Source organism: Cryptomeria japonica, chromosome 9, assembly GCF_030272615.1.
Source record: "Cryptomeria japonica chromosome 9, Sugi_1.0, whole genome shotgun sequence".
Classification (NCBI taxonomy): domain Eukaryota; kingdom Viridiplantae; phylum Streptophyta; class Pinopsida; order Cupressales; family Cupressaceae; genus Cryptomeria; species Cryptomeria japonica.
In genome coordinates this window covers 126,956,032-126,970,416 of record NC_081413.1, presented here as the reverse complement: position 1 = coordinate 126,970,416, position 14,385 = coordinate 126,956,032, and the positions used below count along the sequence as shown (strand labels likewise).

The 14,385-nt window shown below is 36.9% G+C and overlaps 1 protein-coding gene across 2 annotated transcripts in view; it reads left to right on the top strand.

Moving 5' to 3' along the window:
- The first annotated feature begins 606 nt into the window (after nt 1–606).
- Nucleotides 607–14,385, top strand: part of LOC131031386 (mannosyl-oligosaccharide 1,2-alpha-mannosidase MNS1) — a 128,943-nt gene continuing 115,164 nt past the window's right edge. Inside the window, exon 1 of one of the 2 annotated variants that reach the window (XM_057962498.2) lies at nt 607–1,000. In XM_057962498.2, coding sequence (XP_057818481.2) covers nt 845–1,000 — 156 coding nt within the window. In that variant the 5' untranslated portion in view covers nt 607–844. The remainder of the gene's footprint in view (nt 1,001–14,385) is intronic. The other variant, XM_057962497.2, reaches the window with a different exon arrangement.

Sequence of the window (14,385 nt, the reverse complement as noted above, 5' to 3'; positions counted from 1 at the left end):
CAAGAGTGGTGGAGTGATGATGGAAATGGGAATGGGGACCCAAACTTACCACACTTTATGTAGATCAAAAACACTTCTTGAATGCTTGGAAAAAGTGCAACAAGGTTTGTTGTTGCCTTTGATCCAATGCTCAATCTTAAAGCAAGGGCAATCTAGGAGCCTTAGATTACAACAACAACAACCAATACTATTGGAGGAATGAGGACGAAGTTGTTTAAGCTGATGAAAATGATTTAAGTGTGTGTGGATGGAGACCAATCCAAATTCCAAAGTGCTTTATCATTCTTTAGGCTTACTAGCTAACAAGGGTCGATATCTCACGCTTTTGTTTTGATTTGATTTCTTGTACATACAATATAAATTGCAAGTTAAAATTGTTCTCAAATTTTTTTCCAACATGAAGTTTCCTATGTGAAGACACATAATCCAAGTGGACTAGTTTATCAAAAAATAATAATAACTTATAATTATTATGAATATAAATAAAAAATAAAATCATTAAAATTAAACCACGTAATCATAAGTAAAATAAAAATTATACCACTAAAAAATAAAAAATCCAAAGTAAACAATACGGCAAAGATTCAGTCAATACATTACAATACAAAGACAGGCTCCTCTGGTATGAACAGATCACTTTGCATTAACTCTATCCATGTGCGCAACAAGCACGCGAATAGAGGAAATGGAGGGTCGGTTGAGAATAAAAGCCATTTGCTCGAATCGCCATAATACTCATAACCTTTGAAAACAAAACAGGTTCGGTCAGTGCATATCGGATCTGGAAAAACTAAAACCCTTCAATTTAGGGGAAGGGTTTTGTTTATTTGCTTTTATTTTAGCAATGGTCCGCCATCGATCGTCATCTTCGAGCAGATGGCGGATATTACATCCCTCGTATTATTTGAAAAGGCCGCGCAGATTGGCCCTCCTCGCCATTGCCTTTGTCTGCGCAACCTTCCTGGTCTGGGATCGCCAAACTCTCGCCAGAGAACACGAGGTATGCATAATTTTTGATGTAATCGAAGCATCGATGGTGTTCAAATAAGTCTTTTTATGACGTTTTTGTTGACGGCAATCCTTGGCAAACTTCAGATTCTTTCTAATTGAACCGCTCCAAAAAAAGGAAATACTGAATCCTAAAAATACTAGAATAATCAATAAATAATTATGAAAATATAACAACAAAATTGAAAATTCGATTAATGTTCCCCTTGTTCAAAATAAATCTTATCGTCATAACCCTGTGTTTTAAAAGTTTATGGATGACAGTTACGTCATAACTTTGACGCCTTTTCATCTTCAAGGGATTTTCGTAGAGGAGGATGGTCTCTGAACATCTAAATCCAGTGACTCGTAGCCTAAGGCATCTTTATTTACATATTTAAAATACTAAAATTTAAAGTTGTGGTCTCATGTGGAATGTTTTTTATGCTTCTTGTGGATTTATGATTATAAGTAAAACGATCCAATTCCAGATCTTTTACTGTAGGAAAAATTTAAACTTTTTCTTTTCTATAGTGTATCAAACCAGCATTACATTATAAGGAGCTTCAGCCCCAGCAAAGTTCACGGAGTATCACCAAAAATTCAGTACTGTCAAAAAATAAATGAGTTTATCTAGCTACATACATATAATGAGAGTAAATTATCTAGTCCCAATATCCAATGGCATTGACACTACAATCAGCTTTAAACATCTCATATGTGCCTATGGGAGGAACAATGGTGTTAGGATCAACTTGATTGTCCCACTTGACTTTTATCTTCTCTTGCCTTCTAATATCATCTTCATTTTACTTGGTGATCTTTCTCTCTCTCATGTATCGAAGCAGCTCCAATTCTTCCTTGTTCAAGTTGTTCTTTCCATGTGGGAAGAAGTGGGCAGATGTAATGCCTGATCTGTACACAAGCATGACACCATCTTTTATCAAGATCATAAATCTGTCTTTTGGTATCTCCATAGCAGCAGACACCTGTAACACAACAGTTAGAAAGGTGAGTTCGCTGTTGAACTCAGTAAGGTGTCTTCTGTTCCACCGAAAGATTTTATTATTCCTCTTTTTCCATAAAAACCGAAAAAATCTGATTAGTAAGCACAAGCCAAAATCTGTTCAATTCTGCATTAAAATTTTCAACATACCCAGCAAGAATTTCAGACCAAGAAAAACCATTATTATCATTCCAACTATAATAGGCAAACCGAACATCAATGACCAAAGAGCAAGAGCATATTTGCAATCAAAGAAAGATGTTCAAAAGTTTCAGGCAAATCGAATAAGTCACATTTTCTAGGAGCCACATCATAAGACTGTAACACATGATCAACATCAAACTTCTTAAGAATAAGCAACCATCTAAAACAAGTTTTCTTAGGTTCAACCAGTTTATACCAAAGGTGGGATATGGTTTTATGCCATTTGGAATTCGGCCAATTTAGATTCCAAGCCTTATTAAGCCAATTGTAAACTTCTCCTGAGCCAACCAACATACAATAAATCTTATTGACTGAAATGGAGCAAAGTTTAGTACCATCCTGACATATGATCTTGTTAATAGGTTCTGAATCAGTAATCAAGCTGCCAGGGATTCAATCCCCAAGCGCATTATGTATCATAGCGAAAGTTCTTTTCTGTGATAGAGGTAACCCATACTCAGTGCTCATCTGCTCCCAAGAAACAAGTTTAAATTGGCCATTAACCAAAATGTTAGAGTCCATGGTTCATCTCCATGCAATAATGGCCATGGTCTTAATTAGAGTCCATTATGTTACGTTCTTATTTTCAACTTGCAGAGAAACCATGTCCAAAATTTCAGCTTCCCGAACTAGGGAAATCAAAACCCAAGCATTAAGATGCGCTAAAGTTACCCTAGATTCTTCTATTTGCTTAACATTTCCAATTGGTTTCAGAATTTGGGGGATAAATTTCCAAGTCTTGTGGAGGAACATTTTTAATCTCAAGCCAATTGGGAGCACATCTAGCCACAACTTCTTCAAGGTTATCTTTCGGAGTCCAAGGCATAGCCCTAAACAGAGTTTGACCAATATTCCAAAATTCCTTCTTAATCACTCTATCTTGCATTTCATGATTTTTGAAAAACACCACAAACAATCCTTTTGAATCATCCTGCAGAAAGTAACATGAATTTTAATTTCTTAACTCAGACTGAGGCAATCCAATCATTAAAAAAATTTACGAGATGGTAGAGCATTTGAATCAAGATAGACAAAGAAAATAACAACACTTTCAAGCCTTGTTTCTTCAGCCTTAAGGGCTTTGGCCATATCCCCATTAGGAGTTATGAAGAGAACTTTTGGCAGAGGAGAAGCATCCTTACCATTTTCTCCTCCGCAGCTGATTCCTCTTTCGAGGAGTCTCCATTTCTATCTCTGTCAACCTTTGGTTCCAAAAATCTGATGCCTACCAACAATTAATTCACGGCCATTCGAATTCCTCCATTTAAGGCAGCTGAGGGAGTGCATAAATTGTCACCAGTGTCGCCTGCAACAATGTCCCTGAAAGTTTGTTTCTGAGAATTAAGAGTCTTATACTGTCTTGCATAATAACATCTTCAGGAGGATTTTTAACTCTTCATTTATTGCACCCCCTTCGGCTCTCGAAACATTCTCTCCCATGGGCCAGTTGGCCCAGAATACACAAGTTGGCAAGGCTTGTGTACAGGATAATAAATGGCCAGTCTACACAACACCTGATTAAAAAACAAAGAGAAGAAACAGGTTTGGCTGAGGTAAGGGCAGGAATAGATTTTTTAAACAAATATGAAACCAAATTCAAAAGAATAACTTTGAACCCAAAAGCAAACGATCACACCCAAACCAGACCAATAGGAAAAAGAGGAAGAAGAATCTCAAATGTGACGAAGAACGCTAATCTGAGATCGCTGTACCGAAAGCAGTTTCCTGAGGGTATCGATGGCAGATGACCCTTCACCTCCCAGAGCTCTGCTTTCACCTCCTCTCGTAATCAAATATGAACTTTAGAGGAAAAGGTCTCTGGAAATAATGTCTAATTTATAAAATCAAATGATAGCGCTTCACATTTCTCATCTTTTGGTGTAGATTTGTATTTACAAGTAAAACTATCCATGTTAAACTCTCTAAAACCACATCAGATGAAGATGCCTCACCAAAGATCCAGTTCCTTGCATATTAGCGTGGACTTTTCCCTACTATTGCCTGTTCTATGACAAGTGTAAACCTGTGTTCAGATAAGTTAGTGTAACATGAAATTTGGTGCCTTTGGAGTTGATTATGATTTGCCTTTTGGTTTATATATACACTTATAATTTAAATGCTGTGAGTTTAATTCCTACAGCTTTGTAGGTCAGCTGGGTCATCTCAAAATCACTGTTTGATGTAATTATAAAATCAAATGAAGGTTGGTGCCTCATGGAAGATCCAAGTTTGATTTTTCACAAGTGCAATGGCTGGAGTTTGGTTCCCTTAAGTGATGTTGTTATAGAACATCAGGCAAACTTAAATCTCATCCTTAGAAAAGTTACAATATTTCAAATGAAATTAAGTGCCTCCATGAAGGCCACAATTTGGTCATTCAGTGTTTATTTTCATTTACAAAGGAAATTTTCCTAATTCAATTACATATGCTGGTGGGTTATATGCTAGACAAGCATACACTCTTATTTGAGAGAAGCTACAATAAATCCAAATGAAAGTAAGTGTCTCACCGTAGATCATGTTTTGGTCTGTTGGTGTGGATTTATATTTGCAATTTGTTGTAAGTGTGATATCTGTGGAAACCTCCAAAGATTATTTAGCAAGAATATTTTGTTGGAATGAGTCTTATTAATGCACTCATTGCTGCTTGATTGGGCCCTTAATTTATATTATTGTATTTTTTTCTTTATTATTCAAGCTTACATATCAAACATCAATGAGAAAGCTTGAAGGAAATAGTAATTATCAGAAGAATACACAATGCATCTAGACAATAAAAAATACAGTGAGGCTTCTTTTTGTGTGAGTTCATGTAGATAATACATAATCTTACAAATTTAGAATTCACATGTTTACAAGATCTCCAGAACCCTTAAATGAAAATTGAAATATAATTCTCTCGACTACACTAAATCTCAATCTGAGAAGTGCAAAGCAATCTCATTGTTGGCAATTAATTAGATAAGGTTAAAAATAAATTGGCAATTAACAAACCAAAAACTCATTATGTAGGTAATATCTTTTGGGTTTACATTATGAGAATTGAAATTTGTTTTTTATTTGCTAGATTTTTCCCTATCATTTCCAAAATTCATAGCTTTTTATATTTAAAGAAAAGGCACACGCCATACCACAATTAAGCTAAATTTCAGGATCTGTGGTAATATTACTTGAAAAGGACCCTCAGCTGCCGGTGTAATGTCCTCAATTGGCATCAACATGGAAGCATGCAATTTTTTTGCTTTGTGTAATAGTAATGAAAGTACAACAGCAAACTGAAATTAAGCAAAATGTCAATCTCAACTTCCAAGTGGCTGGAAAATCATGAACCAATATCCATATGCTGATATAAACCCCCAAGTACATCACAAACAGCAGATCTAGCATGTAGATGATAAATTACAACAAGTAAGTTTGCTGATCTATGCCTGACTATTCATGAACAAGTACATAACAGTACAACAGTGACTATGAAACCCTATAACATCAAATATGAAACACAAGAACAGCAATAGCTGTCTGAAACTAAAGCTGATCAGCAATGTAGAATATTTGTAAACCCTTGTCAAACAATTGTGTGACTCTGAACAGCAAATGTAAACTTTGACAAGCTGATATATGCTTTTGACGAGACCAACTGCAAATTAATGAAACATAACAGCAGATCTAAATTTAAATACCAAAATCCCAAGTGTATTTATCCTGCTCAGGTCTGATTTAATTATGACAGCCACTGTATATGCTCTTGACGAGACCAACTGCAAATTAATGAAACATAACAGCAGATCTAAATTTAAATACCAAAATCCCAAGTGTATTTATCCTGCTCAGGTCTGATTTATTTATGACAGCCACTGTAATCAGAAACATTATGTGCAACAGCAGCAACAAACCCTCAGTACTTACCTATATTACGTCTGCAGATGATTTGAAAATGCTTTAAGATCAGCCAATAATATATATATATATATATCAAACTGCTATCATGGGGGTAGCGCCCTTTCTATTAATATAAAAAAACTTCATTACATAGTGTATGCAGCAGAGTACGGAAGGCCACCACAACCTCTTGGAGCCTCACGATCTGTGTAGGAGATAATACATCTCTATTAGCCCTAACCAGATTTGTGGGCGTGGGCCTGAGGTAGCACCTCCTCGCCCAAGATGTTCCACACGATCCATTCCTCCATGTCCCCAGAAATGGAAAAAACATCACGCAGCTGGCTGTCAAAACTGCGCTTATTGCAGTCACATATCACCCCTTTTATGTGGATAAAATCCGAGCGTTCCAGAGAGGAATCGAAGGAGCACACCTTGAAAGATGACTCTTGTTTAAGCAGATACTGGGAGGGCACTTCGCAGCAAAGTGTAGAGGAAGAAACCAGGCGAATTGAAAGGCATGTCTAATCTGCATTTAAAGCCATTTCTCTGTCATTTCGGATGATGGCCTTGATACCCGGCCATACATCCAGACTGTCCAAAATCTGATTTACATTATTGTTTAATGCTACCTTTGATAAGAAATCGGTGGCCTGGTTGCCTTCCCGATATATGTGAGCCAACGAATAGTTCATGCCAACGAGTATGGCCTTAATGCCTCTGATCCATGGATCAAATTTCCAGTTTTCTTTTAGATTTGAAATGATGGAATCGATCACAAACTTCGAGTCCCCCTCAATGTCCAATGAGTTCAGTCCACATTTCTGGCACCATCTAAGTCCTTCGTACAAGGCGTGGAATTCAGCGTCATTGTTGGTCGCGTGTGGCATATGGAAAGCCCCTAGCCAAATTGTCTCGCCCTTGCTGTTTCTTATAATAAAGCTACAGCCTGAAGGACCAGGGTTATTGAGAGATGCCCTGTCAAAATTTAACTTGAGGTGTCCAGCAGGGGGCACAATGTGTGTGTATATATATATATATAGATAGATAGATAGATAGATTGCTTGCAAATATTAATCAATCCAAGCCTCCACAAATGGAAATCTTTAAAAAATCATAGTAGTGGCACTATATGTAAACTTGAAAATGTGGCCAAAAATGCTGATTTGATGATGCGGTACAATTTGTTTGCAAATATGAATTGAACAACTGCGATCAATAAGCCTAGATGCGATCCCTGAGTAGAATTGCTTAAAAGAATATGAGTGTTTTCATCCCCAAATCATGTTATGGAAACCTGTTAATGTGTGTTTTATGCACGTAACATTTCAGAATAAAATACCAAGGTAATTTATCCTCTCTTGAACAAAATCACCTCAGATGCTAAGAATGAGATCAACTAAAATGATTCCAAGGTTTCTACATGTCAGGTCTTGACGAGTGGGTAACTCAATGGTCGATGTGAATTGCTGTGTTCACTTGGGGACTTACGCAAATGTTTGGATTATCATGAAGATGCGGAATAGGTGTGCTGACAACTTAAGATTTATCAATATGGCTCTGGACTTAATTCTTACTAAAAAAATGGGCAAAAGGAATAGGGTTCAGGAAATCTATTCTAAGCCTAGGAATGTCGGAAATGATGAACAAATCTAGTGGAATCAAACTAGGCAAGGTCTCACAAACAGGTATTGACACAAGCTTAGTGCAATCGTCTAAGGTATACTTAAAGATTTTTAGGCTATCACCATCAAACATTGACACCATCCAAGTTGATGCTTGTTAAGGGACGCGTAATAGTTGAAGTTAAGCTTACTCAAATTTCCAATTGACCACACAAGGCGCACTTACCAACGGCAAGAGGTTAGTGGTATGGATTAAGGATTCCACGCAAATAAATTCAACAAATCTTCCACTCAATCTAACATACATGAAAATAAATTCTAATCTAAAATTCTAATCTAACTTGGAGGAATTGAGAACTATGAATGCAAAGACAACATTTGAAGAGCAAAATCACCAACAATTGAACAATGGTTATGATTCAAATAGCTGCAGCATATGCCAACAATTCTACAAAAACTCTCCCTTACAAATGAGAGACAAGGAGGCATATATAGAGTCTCTTACAAAAACTACGAAAATGGAAAATTCCTGACTTTCTAAAGATGTTAAGCTAATTAGAACATAAAGTCAGGAAAATAGTCCATACTCTTGGTAGATTTTGACAATTAGATCCAAAATGTGACAACGTTAGGGCATGGGAACCCTCTATAAAATTCATTAATACCTCCTTATACTTAGAAATTATGCAAACTAAAATGCAAAGGAGTATACCGGATCAACGATGACTAAGGAAAGGTGTGAAAGGTTGTGTTTTCACACAAAGTATGTTTGAGGACACCTTCCGCAGTCAACAATGGAGGTCACAAATCTGAAGACAGCCTGCAACTAATAAATTAACTTCAAAAAACATGCTGCAATCCTTCAAAAATATGCACAAACTTGGTAAAAATCAGTCTTGATGATGAAAATAACTAATTTTGGAAACATAGTTATGGCTGGTAAAAGATAAATTTCTGAGGACAAGCATACAGACCTTAAGACAGCCTTCTAATGGTCTGAAAATGATTCCAAAATGCCTCCAAATACTCTCCAAATGTAAATCGCTAAAGTTGCAGCTGGTTGGGCAATAAAAGTTAAGTCTGAAAATTGAATGTACAACCAACAATGGAGGTCTAAATCTGAAGCAAACTCAGATCTGAAGCAAATGACAACAAGTAGGGGGGCAAAGGAGTTATCAAACATGCATGGAATTCACCAAAGTAAGCTCCCAGCACTTGCAAAATAAAAATCGAACTTTCCAGCTATAGTGCCATTTTTGAAAATTCTGGAAAAAAATGTCTCCAATGCATACTTCAATCTGCCAACAATGGAGGTCGGGAACAACAAGCAACAATGGAGAATAAGATTGCCAAAGCTCTCAAACAATAAAAATCGCCATCCTTCACAAAATCCCCAACTTCTACCAAAAATCGCCAATCTTGAAAAATCGCCAAACTTGGGAAAAATTGAAAAATCGCCAAATGATCTTCAATGGCAGCAATAGAAAGGATTGCCAAGCTGGAAAAAATGGAGGAGAAAAGAATTCTCAATCCAACACTTCACTTTAGCACTTTGCCAAAGTTTGCCAATAAGAGAGAAAAATCGCCTTTCATGGAGAGACTTGGCAGATTTGATAATAAAATATTGATGGAGACTCCTGTCTTATACTTTCTTTTGCCTCTCACTTTCACCACACAAGCAATGTGGGATAAAACACTTGCTTATATACTTGTTTGGCGAAACCAACTTGCTTCTAGAAGGGTAAAAACATTATATGCTTATTGCAAGTTATTTAATTTTTTTAAATTTTTTTTAAATAATCGTCAATTTTCGTTTAAAAACAATTAAAATGGGGCTCACTTATTAAATATTTCAATTTTAAGTTAAAACTGAGTCTCCAGGGGAAAATCGATTTGGGTAGGGATTAAAAAATCCCATTAAAAATCATTTAAAACGTCAAAAATTCCCCACAAGGGAAAATAGATCCTAGCTTGGATAAAAATCCATGCAAAATTTCATCAAAATGCATACAAAACAGGCCAGGGGAAAATTGATGGGGGCATGGACAAGGAATCCACACAAAAACTTCACTTCATTTGCAAAAAAATACTCCCTGGTGGAATTTCGACCTCAGTTTGGATGAAAATCCGGACTCAAAACTCATCAAATTGCTCTTAGTGGAAAATCGACTTGGGTATGGACTGAGAGTCTGCACAAAAATCCGCATTAACTTGTTAGAAAACAGCCTGGTGGAAAATCGATCCAGGCATGGAATCATCCTTAATATTGTTCGCACTATAGTCCGCACTTCAGTCCGCACTCTTGGTGGAAAATCGATGGCAATTTGGAAAAATCTCGACACTTAACCAAATTTAGCACTTCCAGGGGAAAAACGACCTAGGCATGGATATGCAGTGGTGGAAAATCATAGGTAGTATGGATCTCAGGGGAAACCCATGTGTAGTGTGGATTTTGAGTGGGGAAAAAGGGTGGGTAGTTTGGAATATGAGGGGAAAAGCACCTCTAGCATGGAATTTGACCCTCTAACCCTTGGAATATGGATTTCCCTTAGGAATTTGGCATTTTAACCACTCAAAATCACTTAGAAACTTCAAAACTAGACTGGAATTAGGCAAATTTTCCAAAAAATTGAGCGAAACACTAGGAAATTATCGAGATAAAGTGCGAAATCATCTTGAATAATACCTCAAGAGCGAGAAAACAACTCCAAAAGGTCTGGGAATACCTTGGCACTTTAAAATCACTGATGCGCGTGTTTAAAAACACGTTAACGCTCAAAAGGTCAACACTTAGACAAAATTTAGGATCATTAAAGTATCAACGTTTGCAACTTGATCCTATAACCTCAAAAAACCCTAAACGGCACTAGGCATGATCAAAACTCTAAGACTTGGGCACGGGAAACACAAAATTGCCCACTAAGCAGCCAAAACCCTAACCTAACAATGCAGCAAGCCGGAAAATAGGGGGGCCCCGTTAGCAATGGGGCGATGTGTGAAAAGGTCACAACAAAACCCAAGAGGGTTTTCATCCTTTGGATCTCTTACATCAAGGGTTTTTGTCCTTGAGTGCTTCAAACTCCAATTTGGAAAGAAAGGTGAAATGACAAGTTTGAAAGATTTGTTTTGAGCTCTTTTTAATAGTTGCCTGTTTCAGGTCTGCCAAATTATTTTATTTTTGCCCCTCCAAGTATTTAAGAATACTTTTTAAATTACATTCAGCAACTCCCCCCCCCCTTTTGAAACATTTGAGTAAATTGTAAAAAGCACTTTTAAAAACTTTATATTGGACCTAAATAAAATTTAAGTGGCCTTTTTGAAAATTAAGTGGTCGGGCCCACTTACAATATAATTAATTCTTTAGCTTTGAAAGGTTGACATGACATCTAGCCATCCTTAGTGGTCTATATTTGATCCCTTTCTCCTGTGGTTGTCTCACCTGAGTGAAAATAACTGCTCAATCCTAAGTAGAATCAAAGCACATTGCATGTATCTCTACATGAATAGAGCATTCACTCATGACATGTGCCTTGAATATGCAAAAGTTATCACCAAGTTTAACTAGGCACATAAGAAAGTAAGGGGGGATTGAAAAACACTTCAATAACTCTAGAAGGAAGGATATTTGGATCATAAGTCATTCATGGAGACTTATCATCGTAATTTGTATAATTATAAAGTCAGTTTAAGCATAGCCATTGTTTTTGAGTCTTTTAAATAAAATATATATTTATTGATAATTATTTCACTATAATTATGGGAATCCATGATTTGTAGTTTCCTCTAGAATCATTTCATTGGATATTCAATGCAGATTTGAGAATGAAAACTACAGATACTACTTGAATTGACTTCGAATGACAATGAATTAGAGTGTGCTTAGACTTTAGAGCATTAGGAGTATCATTGATTGGACAATAAGCACAAATCACAAACAACTGAAATGAGAGAAGCAAGTTATGCATATTATATAGATTTTATTTTACCTTGGAAATCTCATTGTGGGGAAATGGAACTCCATAGTGTTAACTGGTCACCACCTCTTCTTCATTAACTCTTTGCTACCTGATTATCGTTACATAGATTTAAGGAATTTGGCATTGTGAAGAGCTCAATTGGGCATACAAGTATCATTATATTGTTGATTATCCTCTTATCTCTTTGCTACTTGTTTATCCTCCTTATGCTGGTTATTGGCATCTTACAAAGAGCACATGGAGAATGAGTCAGTACCATGCTGCTGATTACTTTGCTCAATTGTCTACTACTTATCACTAATTCATACATCCATTCTCTTTTACACTCGTTTTTCACTTTTTGTGTCGTGCCCCCGCCATAAGGTCTATAATAAAAGCTAGCCATGTGTCTATTGGCAGAAAATTGCCTTATCCATAAGGCTTCTCAATTTTCTGCTATCTAGGTCTGTTCATGAAGTGAACTGGTAATTCTTAGTTGCATTAGCAAAAAAAAATGGATTACAATATAAAGGGATTACAAATTACTGTAGACATTTTAGTTTCTAACTACCTCTAACTACTGACTACTGTAGACCAACTAATTACAATATTGACCATTAACAGAATAAAGAAATATTATTCTAACACCCTCCCTTAATGGTCAATCTGTCAAAAACACCAAGTTGTCCCCTGAATTTTACAAACTTATCCGGGCTCAGAGACTTGGTGAGAATATCCGCAGTTTGATCCGCTGTTGGAACATACTGCAACTGAACTGATCCGTCTTCTACCGGCTTGCGGATGTAGTGACAATGAAGCTCAACATGCTTGGTACGTTCATGGAAGACTAGATTTTTGGCCAGTTTGAGCACCCCTTGATTATTAGTATACAAGGGAGAAGGACCTGCTTGCGGCATCTGCATGTCAGAAAGCATCCTCTGGAGCCAAACTGCCTCACATGCAGCCTTGACTGTTCCTCGGTATTCGGCTTTGGTCGAGGAAAGAGCTATGATCAGTTGCTTCTTGCTGCTCCAAGTGACGGCACCTGTACCCAAACTGAATAGATACCTAGAAGTGGATTTTCGGTCATCCATTGATCTTGCCCAATTTGAGTCAGTATAATCAATCAGCTTTGGATCGTTGCACCTGCTATACAGAATGCCATAGTATGGAGTGCACTTGCTTCGCTGCAATCCAATGATCAGCTTTTGGGGTCGTCATGAAGTGAGAGATGTAGCTGACAGCAAAATTGATGTCAGGTCTAGTGGCAGTGAGGTAGATGAGGCTGCCTACTAGTTGCTTGAATTCGGTTTCATCTACTGCAGGTGAATCAAACTTGGCTGATAACTTTAGCCCTTTTTCCATAGGTGTGGAAGCAGGTTTACAATTCTGCATTTGAAAGTTGTCAAGCAAACTGTGGGCATACTTGGACTGTGAAATAAAGATATTGTCATTAGTCTGCCACACTTCGACACCCAAGCAATAATGGAGAAGCCCCAAATCTGTTATGTCAAAAGTTTGGCACAAGTCCTGTTTGATGGCTGTAATCAAATGTGCTGAATTACCAGTAATGATCAAGTCATCCACGTAGACAAGTAGAAAAAAAATATCATCACCGAAGAGTTTGACATACAGATTAGTGTCAGAGGGACTCGTTGATGTGTTCACTAGGCACATGCAAACTCAGAATAAAATACCAAAGTATCTTACCCTCTCTTGAACAAAATCTTTTGGATGCTGAAGATTATGCTTAAGGACCACCCAAAAAGACTCCAAGGTTCGTGTATGTAGGATCTCTACGTGTGGATAAGCCTAGTTGGTCATTGTAATTATTGTTTCATCAAAGGGCAATTATGGTTCAAAAAGATCACGACGAAATTGGCAGATGGTATGCAATGGATTTACTCCTAAGACTACTAAATGATTACTCAAAAAAAATGGCAAAAGATGAGGGTTTAGAGGAATTCTAAGCCACTCTAAAATGAATGGATGAGGAAATGACACAAGTGAAACTCAACTAGTTATAGCATCGCCATATGTGAACAACTCCACTAGAACTAGTGCAATCTTCTAAGGATGTTTGAAAATTTTCAAATCACTGCCAACCATAGATAACATCAATTGAATGCATATCAATGATCAAGCAATAATTGAACTTAAACACTTTTAAATGCTCCAGTTGACCACACAAGGCTTGCTTACAATCAGCAAGAAAGCTATTGGTATGGATAACGAGCTTCACAATATATCAAATACAACCTTCCATCATGTGATCTAATAATATCATCAAAAGATTGACTTGAGAAAATAAAAGAACCATGCAACAAGCTTTAAGGATCGAGCAAAAACACCATAACTTCAATGTTTCATTTATCCAAAAGCCAAACAACAACAATTCTTTGAGTCTTTCTCTTGCCACTATCACTCTCTCTTCTACTTTATTGCTATTGCTATTGCTTACAAATATCACTATTCACTATTAACCATTAACCCTTACAAATGAAATGAGTGGAGTTTATATACGACTCCCAAATACAATGAACGACCGAGATCGAATGAAGCTCAAGGGCCAAGATTTTGCCACCTAAACCCTAATTAGGGTTTGACATAAATGAAAACCCTATCTGGATAATTATCACCATGAATCCACCAATGAGAAGGTAACACATGCTGACACGAAAATCGAGGAAGCATCCTCCAATGGGAACACGACATGCCACATGAGATC